This window comes from Rissa tridactyla, chromosome 13 (genome assembly GCF_028500815.1).
Source record: "Rissa tridactyla isolate bRisTri1 chromosome 13, bRisTri1.patW.cur.20221130, whole genome shotgun sequence".
In the NCBI taxonomy this organism is placed as follows: Eukaryota; Metazoa; Chordata; class Aves; order Charadriiformes; family Laridae; genus Rissa; species Rissa tridactyla.
In genome coordinates this window covers 4866064-4889005 of record NC_071478.1, presented here as the reverse complement: position 1 = coordinate 4889005, position 22942 = coordinate 4866064, and the positions used below count along the sequence as shown (strand labels likewise).

General features: G+C 38.9%; 1 protein-coding gene across 3 annotated transcripts in view; it reads right to left on the bottom strand.

Annotated features, from left to right (window-relative positions):
* The window catches only part of CLIP1 (CAP-Gly domain containing linker protein 1), a 79924-nt gene that overhangs the window by 26477 nt on the left and 30505 nt on the right, over window positions 1–22942 (bottom strand). For all 3 annotated transcript variants that reach the window (XM_054219256.1, XM_054219255.1, XM_054219257.1), the window contains 11 exons: window positions 19019–19143; window positions 17716–17932; window positions 14333–14530; window positions 13855–13958; window positions 11625–11685; window positions 10462–10494; window positions 6184–6288; window positions 3736–4680; window positions 2283–2399; window positions 1234–1291; window positions 911–994 (listed from right to left, as the gene is read on the bottom strand). In XM_054219256.1, the coding sequence (XP_054075231.1) occupies window positions 911–994; window positions 1234–1291; window positions 2283–2399; window positions 3736–4680; window positions 6184–6288; window positions 10462–10494; window positions 11625–11685; window positions 13855–13958; window positions 14333–14530; window positions 17716–17932; window positions 19019–19143 (2047 nt within the window). The remainder of the gene's footprint in view (window positions 1–910; window positions 995–1233; window positions 1292–2282; window positions 2400–3735; window positions 4681–6183; window positions 6289–10461; window positions 10495–11624; window positions 11686–13854; window positions 13959–14332; window positions 14531–17715; window positions 17933–19018; window positions 19144–22942) is intronic.

Here is a 22942-nt window from a genome sequence, read left to right as displayed (position 1 = left end):
CTTTAACATTAAAAATTACAATTGTTTGACTTTTGAACTGGTAGCTGTAGCAGAAGGTTAAGAACTCTTCAGAAATAGTAAAAAAGCAACTGAAATCTTTCTTTCAGATTCCCTTAACTTCAGGCCCTGAGAAGCTGATACGAGTTCTACCCCTACCGGAGGGTAATCAAGCAATATAATGCGAGAGTTATGCGCATCTTACAGGCGAGACAACTCACCAGCTATTTAGTAGAGCAGCGGAAGACAAACAATGCAAGCAACATAAAGCTACAGTGAAGAAATGACCCAGTGCAGGGCAGGCACTGCCACCAAGGGCAAGCGCAGCCCTTGCGATGACTTCTGCAGTCCCAACAGTGCCTTGAAAGGCTTGGGTACAGGGTACCTGGCGAGTCTTAATTTCTTTCTGTGTTGGTTTTAAATAGAGATGCACAACTAGAAATATTCAGCAGGACTCCCTCCTGTGAGATAGGAAGAAGCGGACAACCAGAGTAACGTACAGTTTTCTTGACGTCCTTAAAAAGAAAACGCTACTTAGGGGCAAAGCTTCTGTGAACCAACTACCTTATTACATTTGTAATGCTTCAGTCTGGTCCCCAAGCCTTTGTCTGGGATGTGACCATTACCACAGCATGATTTTGTTGCAATGTCAAGCAAGAATTTAACTATTGATTTGGAATACACTCAACCAGGAAATCTACTGCCTCACCACACGATTTCCTTAACATCGTGGTCACCTTGCTGCGTCACTACACACAGTGCCACAAAAGCCATTTTCTGCCTAGAGAAAAGGCTTTCTTTTGAAGCCATACGCATTTGTGAAAGCACTATGATGCGGCGAGCTGAGCAGGAGGAATACGAAAGCATACAGCTGATGCATTTTTCAAAACGTTCCATTTTATTACTTCCTTACCAGTCAAACTAGACTTCAGCTGTTCCAGTTCTGAAGACATGAGTGCAAACTGCTCTTCTTTTTGGTTTAGTTTTTTAACTGTTTCTATGCAAGTAAAATTTTGAAAACAAAGTTAGTAACTACTTAGATGCAGATAATTCCACCTACTTGCAAGGTATGTTACTCTTAAGAAGACAGGCTGCAAGTAATCCTGTCCTTTCCATAGCTGCCAAAACTGCTGTACCACCAGGTGTAAATTTGAAAGCACAAGGATAAAACCCCTTTATTTTACATTTACTTTCTGCAGCTTTTTAGCTCTTTGTTTAATTTAGCAGCAGACATACCTTGCATAGATTGTTGAACTTTTTCTGCTTCATCAGCTGCACTAGTAAACTTTTCTTTCTGGAAAATGGATAAAAACCTAAGGTAAGGTTTGGTAATAGCAGTAGAATTCAACCACTGAATTTATACTAGGTATTTTTCAAGTACGAAATAGGAGTCTTCACTCCTATCATAAATAGAGATGAAGTTTTTGAATTACAGTTTAGCATAGATATATTCAACAACATAAAGCAAGATTGGCCCTTGCCTTGGTTGCGAGCAAGTCCCTAAAAATCATCCAAAGTCACTTCTCCACCAGCCAGCACAGCAACAGAACTGCAGCCACGGGCCCAGTGCAGGAAATGTGGCTCTGGGTCTCAAAGCAAGAAGCTGTCCGTGCTGCTCACAGGCTGCACAGTGGACCTCTGCAGCCCTGCGATCAATCTCATACCACTGTTTTCCAGCTTTATCAGCAGGAAGAGATGCTGGACTGTGAAGAAAAGGGAGGATATGGAGGAAGATAAGAAGCAAGACGCTTCCACCAGTTTCAAATATTTGCTATGGCCACGGAAAGATTTTACGACAGGGACGGTAAAACCTAGAAGTATGTCTTTTTGCTACTAAGTCAGGTGTAGTTTCTTAGAAAAATCCAACCCAACTACAGAATACTTGCAAATTTAATTAAAATTGCAAAATGAGAAGCCAGATGAAAAATGTCTTCAGGAACCATTTGTAAGACACACGTATAGCAAGCATGAATTTGCCACGTGTTCCCCTTAATGAGTAGTCTAAATTTAAACTACATGCTGCTTCTGATTTGGTTTAATACTTTATCTGAAATCCATAAACTGATGAGTTCTATTTAGACAAAACACCTGATAACACAGAACTCAGGTGAAACGCTCTTTTCATTCTGGGACAGATCCTACTGGTCGTGAGCCCTTGTCTTCTTTTCATGAGTGAAATAGCTTTGAAAGACTTTGCTCAGAGTTGACCCACAGATTTTAATTACACTCTCACCATGACAACCAAAATCCAAAGGATAAAGTCAAAATTTTTGGGTATTACTCACCAAAACTTGAAGTTCCTTTTCCAAAGAATCTTTAACTTGATTTACTGCACTCAAGTTTTTCTCAAGGTCAAGAAGCTTTTGCTCTTTGCCCTGCAGTTCTTTGGCCAGATTACTAGCCTAACAAAGATGATGAAATGGAGTAAAATAAAATTACAAACATGAATGAAAGAATAGGAAAATTAAAAGCTGAATCTGAAAGAAATAACTATAATATTAAAATCACTGTAAGATGAAAAAAAAAAAGAAAAACCAACTCAAGAGAAAAAAATGTGATCTGTTAACTGAGTGAAGCTGATTTCCACTGATGACTACATACATCACAGTACTAATTGCATCTTGGAATATATTTGAAATCATTAAAATTTACTTCTCTTGGAAGTAATGGTGAAAACATTTTTTAACGGCAGACATTTTTTAGTACATTCAAAATTTCAAAACAAAGTTACAGCACCAGTTGAATTAGTCCTTTGGTTCTTTATTGTTTTAATTTTTTTTAACTGATCAATTTAGCATTTACGCTTCAACTGTCTCTTCAGACCAGTTCACGTTTGGGGATGTAATTTTTCAGAAGGCTCTGTCCCACAGCCAGGGGTAATGCAGAAACCCAGAGTGACACTAGAGTCAAAGGTCTGTAGAAATCTAGTATCTTGGCACCATCTGTGAAGGGTTTGCGAAAGCTACTTCCAGTCACCTTCCCGCTGCTCTTACAATTAGAGCTCTAGCTTGTCTAGCTTGTCACCCACATATTTGGGGTGTGGGCGAACCCCTGAAATGAAATTGTATCTTAGGACTTTTAATCCTAGCGGCAGTGGTGGAACAACTTTCAAGTACCGAATGCCATGCTATCAACTTTAAAGAGACATTTCATCCAAAACCAAGAAAAATCTTGGTAAGTACCACCACATTGCAGTCTGTGCTTCAAAAATGCTGTGAAACGGTGCCTAACAACATCACTACCTTTCTCTTAAAGAAAAGTTCCACCAGGATCTCTTTTGCTTTCTTTTGTTTTTAATAGCCTCTTCCATCACCTTGTCTGATAGTGAAGGTACAGAGGAAACGTTTCCCCATTGAGCGCCAAGTCATTTTATCTGAATACTTCTATCACCAAAGGTTAAAAACATAAGGTGTGTGGATTCTTCTCCCAAATAAGCCAATAAACTAACTTTTCCATAACATGAAGCTTTCAGCAGAGGCATGCTGAGGCCTGCAGCAAGAACGCGTAGAAAGAATTTTTTTCTTTTGCTTAGTGGTACAGACCGAGCACTAGAAACCTGTTGAGACATGACCCAGTTAACACTTTCTCTAAACCTCCTCAGACGGTACTAAGATACACATTCAGTAAAACTAGTTGTTTTTTTCTGTGATGTATTTGCTATAGCAGATTAGAACAGTACAAATGTGAAATAAAAGCAAAGTTAAAAAAAAAAAAAAAAGGATGGATGTCGATACAAACCTTGCTACTTCCATCAACCTTTTCAGCCTCTAAATTCTGAATTTGTTTCTCAGCTGCCTCAAGCTGCTTGCTAAGTTTCTGGATTTCCAATTTACCTTCAGAATTGGCTTTCTGAAGTGCAGCAAGGTCCAAAAGCTTTTCTTCAGCAGCTTTGATCTGTGGTGTAAGACTATCAATAACTTTGGTTTGTTCATTGTACTTGGCTTGCAGTACCTCTAGCTCCTTTACCTTTATTTCAGCTTCCTGTAATTTGTTTAAAGTGTCTTCCATTTCTACTAGATGCTGATCTTCCACACTTTCCAGTTTGGTCTTCAGGCTTTCCAGGTTTTGCTCTTTCTCCTCTGTGACTGCCAACAGTTTTGCTTTCAGTGATTCGATCTCTTTTAAATAATGAGATTTTTCATTTTCCTGCTTCAGTTTTAAATTTGACATTTCGTTTTCGTAGTCTAATTTAATCTTCTCAATCTGAGTCTTTAACTCTGCAAATTCTGCTGTCTGAGCCCCTACGCCTTTGCTGAAAGAAACTTTTAGTTCTTCCATTGCTTGCTGATGGGAGGCGATTGCAGATTCCAGCTTCGATTTCCACAGCTCTATTACATCTGAATTCTCCTTGTTGGCGTGATCAAGCTTAGTTTTCAAGGACTCATTTTCTTTTGCCATTCTCTCATTTGAAGCTGAAAGTGATTTGATCTCTTTCTGCAATGCTTCTTCACTAACACCAAACTTCTCTTTCAGTGAATTAATCTCATTCTGATGTTCTTTGCTAACTGCTGCCATTCTTTCTTGCAAAGAACTTATTTCTTGTAACAACGAAAGAGAAGTGTCCACATCATCAATGTGTTTACTAGACTCTAATCTCCCTCGAAGCTCAGCTACTTCCTTCACCCGCAACGCCAGATCTCTTTCTAGTTCCATGATGCGAGATTTTTCTGATACCGTGGCCACCTATGATTAATAGCATTTTAAGAAAAGAAGAAACAATTACAAAAGATACGTTCAATACAAAGACACTTAGGCCTCACTGAAAAGACACCACCGAGTGTCGCAAACTAACATCGTCAGTGTATTCTTACCAGCGTTTTGGATTAGAATACCTTTGACTTTCTTTGCCAACTCCTATTTCTATCGAAATTCTAAAGAAACCTTAAGCAAAAATGCTGCTTTGACATAGAAGGCTGCGAAACGAGCAGCTGTTGTTTCACTTAGGTATAAATGGTTGCTTTAAAGGTATAAATGGTTGCTTTAAAAAAGGAAAAATATCCACAACTTCGTATTACATTCTCTCTGAAGGTGGAATTTAGTTAAATTCATTTTTCTAAAGTTATCTAGAAATAACATCTTGCTAAACAACTTACAAACTATGGTAATGTATATTATCAATGTTTAACAAAATGTTTCTCAGAACCATTTTAAAGCCAACTGGAAAAGAACAGAGAACGCTGAGGTCTTTATTTGTTGAAATAACTGCTTCTAAATTATCTCATGCCAGCTATGACCGTCAGAGAAAAATACAAACACATTTTTAGCCTACAAATCCTTTGAAACTCCTTCTATGTTCACTCATTTGTTGTCTCTGAAAAAGCGTCCTCACATTGTCTGAGCTTTTCACTGGCTGTAGAAGCAGCTTGTGGTATGGAAAAGCATCCATAGCTACCGCAATTATTTCTAATTAGGAAGTTACACTTCAACCTCCTTATTATACCAACATCCTGAAAAAGACATTACTTACCTGCAATTGCTCTTTAAAAGTATTTATTATGGAGTACATTCTTGGTTTTGTAATATTCACCCTACCTCAACTTCCAGAGAAGCTGCACATGTGAGCATGAATATATATTTACCTCTCCTTAAGAACTGACATCTGCTGAACCTGGGACAAAGTATGTCCAGTAATATTTTAACAGGTGACAGTATTACTAATGCTACTGGGATACCCATTAAAAGATTGTCATGGGTGGTAAAAAAAAGAACTACAAAGCCACTGCTAACCATGATTTAGCAAAGCAAGTAGTACAACAACTATTTAAGACCTGAGAAACCAAGCCCCAAATACTAAGTTTGTGCTAAATGCACAGTCGATCTTACTTTTTTTGGATTTAATGAACTTCGCTACTTCTAAAACAAACCACTGAACATTCCTTTATGTCAATTCACAGCCCCATTTACTGCTTTTGACTTGGATTCGAGTATCAATTTTGCAGTTTTAAGACATCTTACCTGAATTCTTCTGAAGAAACGAGTATACATATACAGGCATACACACACACACAACACTGAAGCTCAAAATTAATGCTTATTTTTAAAGTGTTCCAGCTATATCTATAGCAGGTACTGATCATGGCAGGAGCAAGGACCTGTTTCAGCATGTGTTATACCCAGCAGACTGTGTCATCAGAAATCTTCCACAACACAAATCAGTCTTGTTATTTAAATAGTGAAAACCATTACCCTAGTGTCTTCTAACTCCCTCTGGAGTTTGTCAGCTTTGGTCTTTTCAAAGAGCAGGCTCTGTTCAAGCTCCTTAATGCGGGCATGCTCCAGTTTGGTCTGCGTCTGTTAGTAAAAAGGGAAAGGAAGAGAACACAACGGTGCCACCATCACATGCCAGCACAAGAGGAGGGAGCCACATGCAGGCCGTGCTGCCAGAATCTTCTACCAATGATGAGCAGAGAAGATGCAGTGGATAAAATGAACAGGGAAATGCTATGGATGAGAAAGATGGACTGAAAGTGTAAATGGACTGACGTGTAAAAAACGTAAAAAAAAAAGTAAAAAAAAAATCACAAACGAAGAAATATGAACAAAAAAGTTTCATGCAGCCAAGTAGAAGTTATTTATCAGTACATGAAGTTTTCAGCACAAATTAGAATAGTTATGTAAAAAATACACATGTGTATATATACCTATACCTGTTCTAATAGGATGATAGGTCCCTTTCCTTGTCATCCCACTAACTTTTCTCTTTAATGTATTGGGCTTATTTTATAAATTATTTAGTTATTAACCAGGGGACAAAAATTCACAACTGAAGCTCATGTGACAAATCAAAACTTTTATGCTTTTTTTTAATATTAGCTGTATCCCAAGTCTCAGCCATAAAAATCCTTTTGGCCAAGACCTGGGAACATTAAGGTTCATTCGTCACTATGGCATGAATTATTTGACTAGAAATAGAAGAGAATGGTTGTCTATAACTGCAGAATCCTCCTAGTTTTCCCCCCCCCTCTTCCTCTTTCAGGAAGGAAGGAAGCAATAAGTAAGATTCTCCAAAACCAGGCTGAAAAGCGAACCAGTCTGTTTGCTCTACAGTTACTGAAATCTAAATATATCAAACAAGATGTGTAAGTAAGGGGGGGAAAAAAAAAAGTAAGATCTTTGTAATTCTAATAGGGTCCTAAAGAGAAGCAAGAAGGAGATGAAACCAAGTGAGAAGGTACCTCCTGCCTTTTGCTTACAAAGAGGTAGAATTTTTAGCAAGAACACAGAATATTGGATATTCTGGCTTGATACTCCAATACTCCCAGAGGCCCACAAGAAAGCTTGAAGTCTGAAAGATGCAGGTAAAGTCCAGCAGGTAGTTCAAATCTGACCTGCACTTCTGAAACAGGGCGGGGGGATGTAGAAAACAGAAATATGAAAAAAGGTAAGAACCAGGTGCTATGCTTATTTCTGAAGTGCCGAGATTTGAGTACTGGGTCAACTTTGACAGGTCACTGTTGGTCTACATTTACTAAACAATCCAAATTAAAAGGATTACAAAAGTCTCTTGATGCTTCACAGTGTCTTTTCCAAAAAGAGCAGCTTTTCAGGGCTTGCCCACATTGAGAGTAAGGTGGATGTCCAGAGGAAGACTGGATGAAGTTGAAGATGTGTTTATTAACCGAAGAAGTTGCATCCACCAGTCCTGATGAAAGTTTCCCGCACCACTCAACTGCCGCCGTTAATTTACTGTGGAACCAAGTAACACAGTAACCCCCAAACCCTATGAACTACTATTAACTGAAGAGAGTCCTGCAACCTCAACAGCTCCCGAACGCTGGACTGAAGGAATCCAAAGAGGCAGGACGACGCGTGAATAATCGCAAAGCCACACTGCTGCCAAAGCCACAGCGCAGCAGTGTGTGCACAGCTGGCAGGACACTGCTGCTTCTCTGATCTTTGTAATACGATATTTAAGAGTCCCTACAGAACCGTGTTATTTATAGAGTGACAAGCTGATTAGTACTGCCTGCGAACCAGCCGCAGCAGTTCCAGATCTTACGTAGCCTCTGCAGAGCAAGTGGGATGGGATGAGCCTCTCATTTTGCTTCAGGCCTGTTCTCCTCCAAACACAGGATTCTTTCTGACAGCATCAAGTTATCTTCTTTCCCAAAGGCATGCAGACATCTGGCGGTTTAATTTTTTAAACGTTTTTTTTCAGCTGAAAACAGTTGGCTGTTTTACTGTGTCGTTACCAGGTCCAAAATACTAAAACCCACAAACATTAAAAGTTGCTTCTTAGATTTGTCTCGGTTTTGAAATTCCATAGCAGATTTGTTTCCCTATCAGTGGAAGATCTTCAGGGTATATGGGTAAAAAAAACCCCACAAGAACATGGATTACTGCTTTTGACTCCCACAGCAGCCTTTGAAAATGGAACTAAGTATTCCAAGGGAACTAACAATATTTTCTAAGTGGCTATAATTAAGTCCCCTCTCTGATATGGGTTAGTTTTAGTTCTGATCCACAACAAAATTTTAAGTCCAAAAAGTATTCTATTTTTTAAAATTGAATATTCATACCACTTCCTTGCTCCAATTCACCAAAGGGATCTATTAAAAAACAAGAAACCCCAAACCTGGTAGATGCAGAATTCTCCTTGCATCACTTTGCAAAACAGGCGCTCTCAAGTTTTTCTATGCTACATAAAACCCAAAACACTTTGATCCTTAATTTCAGCGACATTGCTTTACTACTGCAAAGATCAGCTATACCATCACCAATTACTGTTTTTTATTTTAATCACATCTGTTATATATTACGAAGGGAAATAAATTAAAATCCTAGCAAAATGAAAGATCAAAACCCCCAGAACTCCAGAGATCTTTGCCAGACACCTTTTTCCCCATTTAGGGGTTGAGGGATTAATCTTTAAACAAGTCTGATTTCCAAGGGACAGGCTCCAGTTTCCCTGAGGTAAAAATCACTGTAAATTTTTGAATCATGCAAATTTCTCTCCTGATCATCTAGAGAGAAATGTCTTTTTTGAGGAAACCCAGAGTGCAGTTAACTGAGAAAAGCAGACTACTATTAAAAGGAAGAAAAGAATTTGATTGTAAACCATAACTTGTATGGAAAACAGAAAAAAAGCCCAAAACAAAACCCAAAAAAACCACAACAAAGAAAGCATCTTCACAGTCTCCAAAGCTTCACAGTTAGATTAAGAGTGAAAGGGAAATGGGACAAGCCTTACTCTGACGCGAACTTTAAAGAATTCCACTCAAATAAACTTCAGAGACCAGTCACCAGCTATTTTCAGCATTTGTGTGTTCTAGCTACCCTTCCACTTCAAAATAAACCTTACTGTTAAGTTCTCCATCTATAGGACAAAATGTAAAATTGTGCTGAAGCCATAAATGCTGATAATGAGTTCTAGGATAGGGGCAAGACGACCTTCAGTCCCTTCGTGCTGGGGTAACAATCACGGAACACGGACTGAGATTATGAAGCATGAGCCTAGAAACAAAGTGAACCCCCACTTCTCTCCGTTAGAGAGTGAAGATGTCCATTTTAATGGAAAAATTAGAATAGGGAAATCGGGAGTAAAGATAGGATTAAACAAGGAGTGCACAAAACAAGAGAAAGGAAGGGCACATGCAGATTTACTTCTAACACACCGTGAGCCTGATTGGAAGAATAGAGGAGACCCAGATCGCTGAAGTAGCTTCGCAAAAGGAACACCTAAGAATGCACAGCAGGAAACCAGTTTTAGTCTTGAGAACTTCCTATCTCGGCCGGGGATGCAGCAGAGGAGGCAGCCTGGGATAAATTTTCCTGAGCCCAATCACAGCGAGGGCTTTTAAATTCCACTATTCTGAGCTATGGACACAAGAGGGCTGCTTAAATGTCTCGTAAGGCAATTTCTGTTATCCGGTAACATATATTTTTCCTACATAGTACAAAGAGAAGCTACGTGAAGATACAGTAAAACCAGACAGCTTTGCACACTAATTCTTCAGATGTTTTTAATCATCTCTCCCCTTAGCATTTCATGCCAAAAAAACCAAATAAGGGGAGGTGGGGAACACACCGATTTTTTTTTCCTCAGAAAAATTTATCGGCAAATTACATACTGCATCTATCGAACAGCAGTAGGAGCTCATAGGAAAGCAAGCAGGATTTTGTCGAGAAAGCAACTAAAATCATAGACTTACATGAAAGACATTTCAAGATCCTGGACAGTCATTTTCTACAAGCTCCCATACTCTTCAATTAGTTGCAAAGTTTTTGATCCTAAAGAATTCTAATGACACATTCGCCCTCTCTCCAGTTAATGGGGATTACAACGTTTAGTCATTACACACATTCTTTTCAATAAATGTTGTAATTGCTCTGAAAGCAACATGCACACAAGTACTAGAGTCAATGTTTCAATAACAGATTATGCAGTTAGTGAATAAGTATAAGCATTTTCTGCACACAATCTGTTAACATGGGATGTCTCTGCACATTTAAGTGCCCTCTTACATTTTCTGGGTCTTCCGAAATCTGCCTCTTTCGCTATCAGTAAAATTAAAAAACAAACAAACAAAAATATTTCACCTGCAGACTTAGCACTAGCATTCCAACACAAACAACAGGATACATTTCATTATCTTGAATTCACTTTAAACTCTTGAAGTTACACAGCTTGACAAACCAGAGTCTTTAAGATGGTTTGCCATGACTATTGACTGATTTAACAAAAAAAATAAAAAATTAAAATTTGCCATGGACTAAACAATAAGAGGAGTATTCTATGAAGAGTATAGATAGGTATCTTAAAATGAATGGAAGACTAAAATAAAAGAAATGTTATATGAAATGAATAATTTTCATAAGGCTAGCACTTTAATCATAAATCGTTCACAGGAACACAAGTTAATTAAGTTTGTACTTCATGTTGTGCAAGAAGTTCTAATATTTTTCTGATTAGACAACAACAGAGTAGAACAACTAAAAAGCATGTTGCTTTTTAATTAGAGATTTGGGATAAAAATTGTCAGCGTTCAGATATCTGAGAGTAATTCTTCATTACATGTTTTCTATTCTGATTGTGTAATAACATACTGTGTTTTAGCCCAATGTTATACAAACAGTAAAAAGATAAAAATTGCACACATTAATTGCTGTTTAGATTTTGTGCGCAGTTACTCTCAGGATAACATTCTTTGTCAATCAATCTTCCCTTAGGAAAGCACAAGGATTACTCAAAAAATTGATGGAAGACAAACGGGGCCAGTTTTCAACATTAATTTTCAAAGGCATAAATATCAACTTGCAATTTCATAACTTTGTTGGTGGTTACTTTTAAGCAATTTCAGAAACATCAGTAAGATATAATACAAAATAATGTAAAATATGAAAAGGTAGAGTTTTCTATGAATCAATTGGATTACTCTAAACAACTACAGCCATTCCCCAGTACAACCCTTGCTTGAATTAAGGCCGCTGTCATTTCAGGACAGTTCGCTTACTCAAGGACTGCACAACTGGGAATCACTTTCACGTGCTTTGCATATGCTTGGACCAGTATTACATCTATTAATCGTTCCTGCCTTTCTCTTCTAGAGAACAGAACACTTAATCTGGACTGATGGCACTTTTGTGTCCCACTATATATCCTGTTTACAAAGCTGGAGATATTTTACCTCTAGGTCTCCTTTGGTAATGGACTCTTCTTCCACACGGAACTGAAGGTCTTCAACTTTCCTGTGGGGACAATTCATTAAAATTCAGATAACACTGAAAGAAAATGCTTTCAAGCTCACTTTTCAGTGGAGATCAGAACTATGGTGACATCATTCTGATTGTAGCAGCAAACTGCCAGAAACAACAAGGAGAAATCTCTCACAGGAAGCATCGGAGAGAAGGAAAGACGGCGTCTTTTAAAACACAACCACTGAGAGAGTAAAGGATCAGTCTTCCTGCAGCTCTATAAAGTATTTTGTTGCTTTTTCTGACAAGTTAAAAAGAAAACCTTTAAGTCGTCTTTGTCCTCTCATTCTTCCACCCTTCTGCAGATCCTCAAAAGAGGCGACCTAAATGAATGGTTTGACCTCACACTCTGTATATTCTACCTTTCACAGGCAGAAAGTGAAAACATGTCCAAGATACCCATGGGCCTTCTAGAAGTGCGCTGGTCAACTTGCATCTAAACTCTAGCACAGACAAACATACATTAGCTGTCAAGATGAACTGCAAGATGCACAATGGGAGCACACGCAAGAACAGTGACTTGCCTTGCCCGTATAGGAGTCTTCGAACAAGAAGGCAGAGGTGAGAAGCTAATATCTGACTTAAAATAAAATTTGTAAAAAGTTATTTCTTTCCTCCTCTGACTCTTATACAGCCCAATGAACAAGGGGCCAGCTCTCCTCCTTTTCCCCTTGATCCTTTCAACACTGTAAGATGTTGCAAAGGACAAGACAAGCACGTCTTCTTTCCTTTGAATTACACACGTTGCTGGTGCCGGCAGGGTGGCTGACAGATGTAGAAATCATTGCATCAAAGGGAGCTACAAGTGATGGATGTCTAAAATAACAGGACAATAAGAACTTATTACTGGAAGTGGGTCTCACCAATGTGCTTTGGGAAACAGAGGATTATTTGACTTCAAATCACTGCTGAGACTGACTTGAATACTGATTACAGAGAACTTTCAAAGTAAATAAGCCTAGAGTGGTTAGGAGGAAGGAGAAATATTACACTGCTGGAGCCGTGCAATGTTTTCCCGGCTGCAGGACGTCACTTGGGTGAACGGGCAGCAGGCACGGAGCGGCACTGCCGCGCTGCCTGGCAACACGCTGAAGGTGAGCTCAAGGCCATGGAGGACTGCGGTAAAACAGACCCCCCACTGACCTGGCATTCAGCAAAAGTAGGTCCACAGCCAGGCTACCCGAGGTGCTGCAAAGCTGCCTTTTTTTTTTTTTTTAAATTTAAAATCCCACAACATTATTTCATAGAGAATATACAAATAATTCCAGACCTAACACTACTGCTTGGTTTGAAAATTCAGTTACAGTAGGTCCCATAAAAAGGCAGCATGAAAACTGTAAAGGAATTGCCCAGGGTTTACCATTGCGTTTTCTCATCTCTGATTTCTAGTTTTAGGGAGGCCTTTCAGAGAGGCTGACATCTGACTGATTTCAGGGGGGCATACAAGCCCACAGAGCAGACTCACAATGGGTTTCTAAATAGACTCTCGCTTTTCAAAAGCATTCCAAACCCACCAAAACAATCTATCAGGTTATTTCCTCACCTAACCTTGTCCCAACAATTTCTTGGATTATTTCCTTTCCTAACCTCACTTTACCTATTCGGTAATCTCCGTTCCTTTCCTCAAATGGTTGCAAAAGGCATTAGAAAAAGCATGAAAATGAATGGCTTTGATTATTTTCCAGTAAGAGTCAGACCCTACCTAGAAGCACGTGACTAGTAATAATAAATTATTCACAAGAGAACTAAACTGTAAATTCTGAATCCAGCACTGTCAGGAAATGACAGTATCAAAGTTTTCCTTTTGAAGTGGAAGAGTGTTTCAAGAAGATCAGGCATGATCCATTAATTTCATATGAGCAGGAATAAAATCCTTCATAACAGAAAGCAATAATAAAAGGAATGAGATGCACGAAGTCCAGCTATAAACAATAGTTACAGCTTCTAAACAAATCCACATTCTTTGGCTTTCCCTGCCCAAATTTAAGAGAGTTTCTTTTTTTAGTTTTAATTTTAAGAAACTGCTATATGATTTTATACAACAATTACCCATATCTGCATTATTTGAAATTTGTTTCATATTTCGAAGTCATCACGGTATTTGCTTTTAATGCAAAGTTTGTTTTTGACACAGTTATATGAATAAAGACAGTCTTGGGTTACCTTTTCTCTTCCTCAAGCTGATTGAGCAGCTCCACTTTCTCCCTGTCTGCAGCCTCCACCATAGCTCGCAGCTGGTCCATTTTTGCTTCCATCTCCAGTACATGCTAATTTGCAGGAAGAATCAGAACAAAATCTTGGAAATTTTTTCCCAGTTATGTATCGATACCTCAGTAATCACAATTTGGTGAAGCGATGGCTCAAGGCACCGGAATGTTATCATATTCAAATACAAATATAATAAAAGACAACCATTGCTTATTGAGATGTGTAGAGAAGTTCAACCAAAATTAGTTAAATGAAATAAACTCGCTATCTCATCGAGCCAAAGTTCGCACAAGGGAGATCTCACAGGTACGGATACTTTAGTTTTAAAACACCATGTCTTACTCCCAGACCTTTCCAATAAGAAAACACAGTTTTGGAAATTAAGTCAATTGTCTTAAAGTCTCTATTTTAAGAACAGCAACACCACTCTTACCCGATCATGTCCATCGCGAACAAGTGCTAATTCCTGCTCTATTTCCCCTACGTGACTGGTTGCTTTTGCAACTTCTGCCCTCTCCAGGTCCCTTTCCGCCAGGAGCTGTTCAATGTGTTGCTGCTTCTCCTTCAGTGCCTCCTGCAGGGCGGTGGTACCGGAAATTTTTCTTGCATACCGAGAGGATGTTTCTGTTAACTTCACAAAGTAAATACGTTAAAAATCATGCTGCATCAAGTGAAAACCAGGGATCTCTCCAGACTCTACAAACATTGGGTTAGTAAAGCAAATGCCTTCTGTAACCTACTGTACCCTCTCCTTTTACATTTAAATTATTTTTTAGAATTTAACGATGGCAATACATGTGTAGTGAGACTGCTTGGTAGCAATCAGCAGGTAGTGTGTCGGAGACACAAGGGCTGAAGTGAACACAAAAGGCTGGCCTCAATCGCAGGTGTGCTTAGGAGACTCTCACAAAGGATACCTCATTGTGTTTCTAAGTATCTTTTGCATTAAAAAAAAAGACAGACATCCTTTTCGCAAGTTAAAAATATTGTGCCTCTAGTTACCAGGTCACCATCTTGGGTCACCAAGTATAACACTTCCAAATGCTCTATCAAAAGCTTTCGGAACTCCAACTAGCATTTTGCACCTCTGCTATGGGAATAAAACATACAGGATCAAAAGCATTTACCTTGACTTAAAAAGCCAGCCTTACGGCTAAAACCTTGTGAAGAACAATTGGTATCCAGTTAAAACATATGCTTATATAATCTGGAATTCAATTACTTCTGAAAAAAAAATCTGAAAGATTAAATTTAAGAGTACAGATAAAAATGATTCAATCTGGAGAACTATAGCTAAAATGAACCTTAGGGTTTTCCTTTACTTTGCAGGATTCTCTGCACTAAATGGAACCTGTGTCCGTGAAAATTCAGCGTGGCCCTGTCTTCTACTTCCTCAAGAGCTAGAAGGGAAAGTAAATAAACTGAAATTATGTAGTAAAAGTGAACAAGAGTTGTGAAAACAGCAAAAACTGAACCAAAAAAAAAATCTGATTCAGCTTATAAAAATAGACTTTATTTTTGACAGCTCAAAAATTTGTCCAAGTATTAAATGGGAATTAATTGTAGTTCAAGCCTTACTTGAATGGAAACCCAATAAACAAAGGCTTGCTCTTCTGCCGTGTTAACCTTTAGCTCTGTCTAATACTATTGCCCAAGAATAGGAGCATGCTCCTTCCACGATCCTTTCAGAGATCAAAATGTTGAAGAATAGTTGCCATATACAGCCTGGAATGCCGACATTGGACAACATCCCCAGCAGAAAGCATAGCACGGACGTATTCTCCTGTCGTCACAAAACCAAACTTCCCCTTCTGTTCCCATGATTGCTACACAAAGTCTCTAACTCGTCTACACACAGCCCAGAATGATACATCTACGATCCACTGCAAGTGCTCTCTCAAGTGACTCAAAAGGCACGAGGTGGAATAAACCACCTCTCACTTTGATGCTTAGATTTGTTTCCGATCCTCTCAGTTTCTTGAAGGTATCTCATTCCAGAATGTATTGCTTTTTAACAATTCTAGCTCTTTGAATCAAATTACTTAATTCCTGATTCCAACCGAAATCCAAAACATTTCAGAGAAACATCAACTTCCTTCAGACTTGGCCATACATACAAATTGCACCAGGCAGCCCTCTTAAATTCTTAGATCCCCTACTCTGACAGTTGCTTTTCTTACACAGGAAGAAGAAAGCAGCAACAGCCCTGAATAATTGAGGAGACTGCATAGGAGCCCTGCAACTTCCAGATAAGTTATAATTTTCCTAGAAACTGGAGGAAGAAGTCTGCTGTGTCAAAACCGATTTCAGGAAATCCTGTTTCTTCAGCAGCTTAACTTTTAAAGAAGAAGTGTCAGAATTATTTTGACAGTCCTTTTACCTTGGATGATAACCAAATGCTCATGCTGCCTAAGAAAAAGAGTTGGAAGAAAGCTGGAATTTTAATTCCAGAAACAATGGATTACAGACGGTTTATATTTTATGGCCCAAAACAGGCAGAAGCCCTGGGGCACAACACAGAGGCATAATACGCGAATATACTGTAGACATTACAATGTGTAACTGTACTCTCTTGCTGCTGAGAGTATCACAGCATACCAAGAAACAGGCAGAGGTCCATATTGATGCTCCACCATCAGCTCACCAGGTCTGCCCTGAGCCACGTTAATGCCCGGGTTTCAAACTAGGGGGCACTCGGCAGCCAGAAGTGCAACTTCCAGAACGGATTAAGTAATAAAGTCCTGCTGTCTGTGCCAAATAAAAAATAAATAAATAAATAAAATCCCTTACGCTTTCTGTGATAAGGTATTAACCCTGCTGCCCTGACCAACTGTTGACCTCTGCTCACTCGTAATCTGCTTCGGTTTTGACGGAGGACAGCAAGTCACCTCCTTGTCCTGCACCTGCTGGTCAGTGGGACAGTGTGCCAGCGAACCAGTTCCAGCTCACGTGGGAGTGATCTCTTTCTAATTAGATGGATTTATGCACTTTGGTTTAAAAAAAGGGAAAAAAAATCTAGGGTGACTGTGGAAAAACCCAATTATTTCCACGCTTTTAATTGCCTTAAGAGAGACTTTTCAAAATTCAGCTTTCCCAGAAGATTTCCATTTTACTGCTGCAACCCAAGATTAGGACATTTACGTAACAGAGTAACTTTAAAAGAATCCATAGTAAGTGTATTAGGTGGAATTAGTACTGTGTTAGAATTCACCTGAGCCACTGCACTTTGCAACATTTAGCCTTTATGAATTCATAGGATTAAAACCAAATTTCAAAGAAAAGAAAGAGGCTTCTTGTCAGCAAAGACTTGGCAATTGCTACGTCTGTGTTTCTCAGCTGATTCATCTCCCTAACAGTAAAAGAAAACCTTTTACATTTTAGACAATTTGAAGCTTCCCGCTTAATAAAACAAGTTTGAGCTATGGAAGCTTTAGTGCATACCAGATCCTCAAACACAAACCCCGTATGACAGAGGTAGTGCTAGGAAAATGAACAACTAAATGGCGATTCCAACCAGAGAACACTGACGCCTTTCCAGTTTGTTGGCATCACAAGCCCCTTTCTTGATCGCAAAAACTCAGTTAGCCTGAATTAACTCTGTAAGCTTAAATATTCAAATATTCAGCTACTCTTCAGGGCTAGCTAAGATTTCCTTCCTTCATGCATGCTTTGAATGAAAAAGAGAGCACAATTAAATGTATATTGTGCTCTCCCCAAGGTCTGTTCTAGTCTCAATTTATGCAAGTAGACCACGGGCAAGTGCCACGTGGATTCCTGCTTGGGAACGTAAAGCATGCAATAGAAAAAGAAGCTTACTAGTCCTGTACGGCTTGGCTTGCTGCTTACTGAAGAGGCCACAGAACTGAGAGAGCTGAGGGAAGATGCGCTTGGACTCCGTTTCAGGGCTGTGGGAGTCGCAATCACTTTTCGCACGGTCGTCTTTGCCTTCGCTGGTGTGGTCGACGGGAATCCAATCTTCGTAACTTTGTGGACTGGAGCGAACAAACCGTATTTTGGCTGACACTGAAAATACCTTTAAAAAAGCAAAACAGACAGATGAGAGTACTAAATTAAGTATGGTCTTTTGAGATACATGGTCTGGCTTCACAAAGAATTCTAGATCAATAGTCTAGAAGTATTAAAGGACATGGTAACAGCTGGTGACAATTTAATCTACATTAGATTGTATTTTTTTTTAAACTCTGTATTTGGAAAGCGGACTTAGAGAGGCTGAAAGAGCATGATTATATCAGGCTGCAGATATTCAGAGTAAACTCTTGAGCTAGAGCTGTTTCTTAAAAATTCCGTTCAGATTCAAAATTTAACATGCACAGCTTCCCTCTTCAGTGCATTCCTCTGAGCTACCAACAACAAATGTGATGGCAGAGTTAAAAATAAAAATCAGGCTTTAATTAAATCAAGTAGTTTTACATTTTATTACATATACACTACAGATGTACGCGTATTTGATTATACAGAACATATCTTTGGTTATATATATATAAAAAAGCAACTTAAAATTTGAAACTTATCACCTACGTGAAGGTGGCACAATCCTTGTAAAACCTCTTTGTAATGAGTTAAAGGGCTGTTCCTTATACCAAATGAGAAAGAAAGTTAAACTGTGATGTGAATTAATGCTTTCTACGTGTGAATTACTGGAGGAAGCAGCTATACTGTTCCAAATCTTTACAATAAGGCAATTATTGGTATAGGAGTTTACACGTCCTGTGATGCAGGAAACCCTTAAGTTCAGCTATTAGATACCCAGAGATATTCTCTTAACTGAGCATTCACTCCAAGCTGAGAAACCAAACAGGCTTTCAAAAAGCAGGAAATTGTGTTTTCCATTACCAGTCTATGAATAAAACTCACATGGGAGTAGGAAAGATCAACCAATCCCACGAATGTGGGGTTGATGCAGACTTTCAGAGATGTGTAGGCGTCATAAAATTCAAATCAGCGTCTACCAATCCCCCCCCGCCACCACAGACAGTCAGGTTTACAGCCTGACTACTTCCCTTGATATAAAGTTTCATGTAAGATAGTGAAAAACCAAAACAGAATATAGAGATGCAAAATCTTTAAGGCGGCGGCTGCTATCTGACAACAGCCTAACCTTGTTCCAGCAACAGCTCCATCGTTCTTTCCCAGAGGTTCATCCAGTTCTACTCCACACCATTCTCCTTTAGCAAAGTCAGTTTCCCCCAAGAAACGCACAACTCCGGCTTTTGTTCCACCAACCTGTAGCAGTAAGACATGCAAAACTGCATTTAATACAGTTCCAAATTAAAATACCAAATAGAGCGTAAAAAGCTTTCCATATAATCATGTTCACAAAGCACATTAATGATGTGACCAGTTCTTATTTCAAGCTGCATATTCTTTTACCTGTAAGTTTGTTTTAATATGCTGAACAGATGTCCATAGCCAAATTGTTTACAGAAGTAGTTAAAAAAAAAAAAAAAAAAAAGAAAATCACTTTCCTAGTATTTAGTTGTATCCAGTTTGGTATTCAGGAAGTTTCTCGTGATTGAAGGCCACAATTCTATTAGATGACTCAATACGGCTATAAGGTTAAAAATACATTTAACAAGACTCAGTACAAGCAGCGTACTGAATGCAACAGATTCATACCACAGTTTCACAGACGTTTTTATCAGCAAATAAGGATTTCTAAGAACTGCTTATTTCGTATTCTAATTCTGTGAGGAAAAGTAAAAGAAATGAAACAAGAAAAAAAAAAAAGTCTCTCATATTTTCTCTAAGGAATAGTTCAGATAAACTACATAGTGCAGCCCTCTTGCATTTCAAAGAACTGATATAAAGCATAATGCATAACTGCAAAATTGTAGATGCAAACAGCTATTTGAATTCTTGGGGAGGAGGGAATAATTTTCTTGACCTTTTCTTCACTTTTTTTCTTAAAAAAAAAAAAAAAAAAAAACCAAAAAACCCCCAACACTCCTCAACGGAATATTAGAGATCAGTTGTTTTCAAACTTAAAATATTAAATCTTTACAGCCGTTCCAATTACTTACAATGTCTGCAAGACACAGCTTTTTGTAATGCCCAGGAAATTAAGTGAAGAAGGAAAAGGTGTTCAGCGCGGCTGGCACTTGCCAAGAAGGGCCACAAGCCAGAACTGCAGGATTCTTGCAGGTCAGAATGACAATATGTCGTGCCCTACTTGTGTGAAAATCTGTTCAGCCTGAATGTAGCATTGTGAAAACAAGGAAATGTTAATGAAAAGCTCTTCCAAGAAATTCACTGAATTCAACATGGACATTTTGAGGGCCTTAAGTTTTTTTCCACTTGTGTTTTCCAGCACACATTATACAAGGATGAATATTTTGTAGCCTCGGCAGAGATGTAACCTGCTAACACAGAGACTGTAATTCTCCTTTTTATATACTAGGAAGTATATTAGGATTTCCTATAATTTTTTAATTAGACTTTTATTTCTTAGGGGGAACTTCCCAGGATAACTAGAGAACAAGAAGCTTTTTGTGCCATAATGCTGCATGATCAGAGTACACTGAATAATTCATATTAATACATTTGGGAAGCGTTCACACAAGAGGTTAACTGTGAGGAATCCAGGAATGTAGGACATTATCTTGCATGAAAGCACTAAGTGTCCACGAAGTACTAAGTCAGTGCAGGGTAGCTGCCCTACACATTTGCGCTCCAGCTTCTGGCTCATCAGCTTCCCAGGGCCGACAGCTCTGATAGCAACGCAAGGCTTCAGCTGATGAGCAAAAAAAAAAAAAAAATTTAATAAAAAATAATAAAACCCCTAATCCACCACAAGCCAGGTAAGAATAATTAACCCTTTTTGATATCACCAAGATGACAAAAGGCAACAGGCATCTTTCATCCATATTTAAGGTGGCAGACCCCTTCTCCCTCATCAGAGCCAATCTTGAAACATTATTTAAACTGCAAATTACCTTTACATCTTGCTTTAAGTGGCATTGTATCAAATTATTATTCTTCATGGAATAAAAATACACAAAGTTTACAGTTACCATGACTCAGCCTAATATAGTAACTAGTAGAACGTTTGGTATTTGGTGTTCTTGGCAGAGAACAGGCAAACTTCCCCTCTCAAAAAACAAGCACGAGTACGGTCTTAGAAAAAAAGAACTGTAACCGGTCACAAGGAATCCAGATCTCCTCTGTGGCACAGTGGCGAAGAGGGAATATATGTCATTTGTTAAACGTATTTCCTGGGAAGAACTATCCCTTAAGTTGACACGTTATTCACCCTCACACATAACCTACGTTTTCAAGAAGTTAAATATCATACACATAAGTACAAACATTAAAACATCTAACTGAGCATTGCGAGAGAAAAACATGCACTTGTCTGGGCTATCAGTCCATACTCAGTCTCCCAGGTTGTCCTTCTCCTTATTCCTTTCCCAGCAAGCTTGGATCTTTGGGAGATTTTGTTTTGCTTTTTTTGCCTTGTTTTGTTTTTTTCTTTAAAGAGAAATTTGGAAGACAACTTTAAGTTAAAAGACTGGTTAGTTCTGTGCATGCTGTTTCCCTACTCAATTTTGTAGCGCTGACTGCCTGAATAAACAGAGTTAAATCAAAAGAGGCTGTAAAAAACCCATTAAAGAAATTAGACAGGAAAGCTAGAACAATAGCCTAGATAAGGAGCATCCCTTCGAAGACAATAGTGAGGTTTGTGGTTGCACAGAGGGATTCCTCAGCTCCTCTGACAGAACTGCTTCGCCAGGCCAAGGAATTTTATTGCAGTTTTGTCGAGTGGTGAGGGGGTTTGTTTTTTAATAAACAACATATGTCAATTACCAAAACACACAGACGCAGGCAGGAAAAGTCCTTTTTACGGAAAGGTAAATGGGATATGCAAGGTAAGAGCTATCTGAAGCACGGCAGTGGAAAAGGATAACTAGATGGGAAGACTCCCGGAGGCAGGAAGAACTGTTGCAATCTGTTCCCTCCAGCTCAAACTGTAAATAAACCTCTAGGTAAGTAACGCTAGCTCCAGAATAATACACATTAAACTTGGGTGCAGAACAGACATTCCTTTTTGTTTCATACCTTGGCCCGTGCTCGTTTTCCACGTTTATTTTGAAAAAACTGCATCCGAATCACAAGCCAGTAGATGAACACAGGATCCAGCACAAAAGCTTTGGCAGTGGCCAGTGCCCTTGGACCTGCTACAGCCATCACCGGGCTGTGCACGGGGACTGCAACCCGGCGGGAGAGAGCAAACGGAGGAATTCATATCCCGAGAACATATGGGGATGCACAACATGAGATCCCCAGGAGAACCGGCAATGTGACTAGTCTTGTAACCATGGCACCAGGGTTATTTTAAAACAAGATGCAAGGAAGAATGCCAAGGAATTTTTGTTGGGTTTTTTTTCCCCCCCCCCAAACCTCGTCAAGCTTCTTTAAATAACCGACTACTATGTTTCTGCTTTTTGCAAGCATTGAAATGTGTGTCCTCACCAATAGTAGGAATCAGAGCACACCGTGGCAGAAAACCGCTCATAGCATCGACCGAAGTCTATATACGCAGTTTTGCTCAGTTTCAAGCAAAAGCCTTCTAAGTCTTCAGCTTTGACGACAGGGTCAGCGTTGCTCTATAAAGCCTGAATCTACTGAAGACTTACAGTCATCGACATCTGCCTCCAACAATATATTTATCTCCAGCTGCATTTAAGTACTCTGCACGTGACAACACCCCTACCTTGAAAGCGTTTAAGGAAAGAATCACTTATTCCCTTGGTAGTACGACGTGGGGTGGGACTGTACAGCACGGTATGGTAAAGGCTTTGCTATGCATAGAAGTTGCTGTACGTATACAGACTTACGCTTAGGGCTCTCAAGGGGAGAAAAAGATTAAGACGTGATTACAGTAAACTGTATAAACCAATATGAAAAAATAATTGTACTTACAGGATTATAGCATAGAATTACAGAAAAATTAAAAAATATTATAATTATAGCAAAAAATGTAAAAATAATAAATAAATAACCCGCCCCAAAATAGCTATATTTG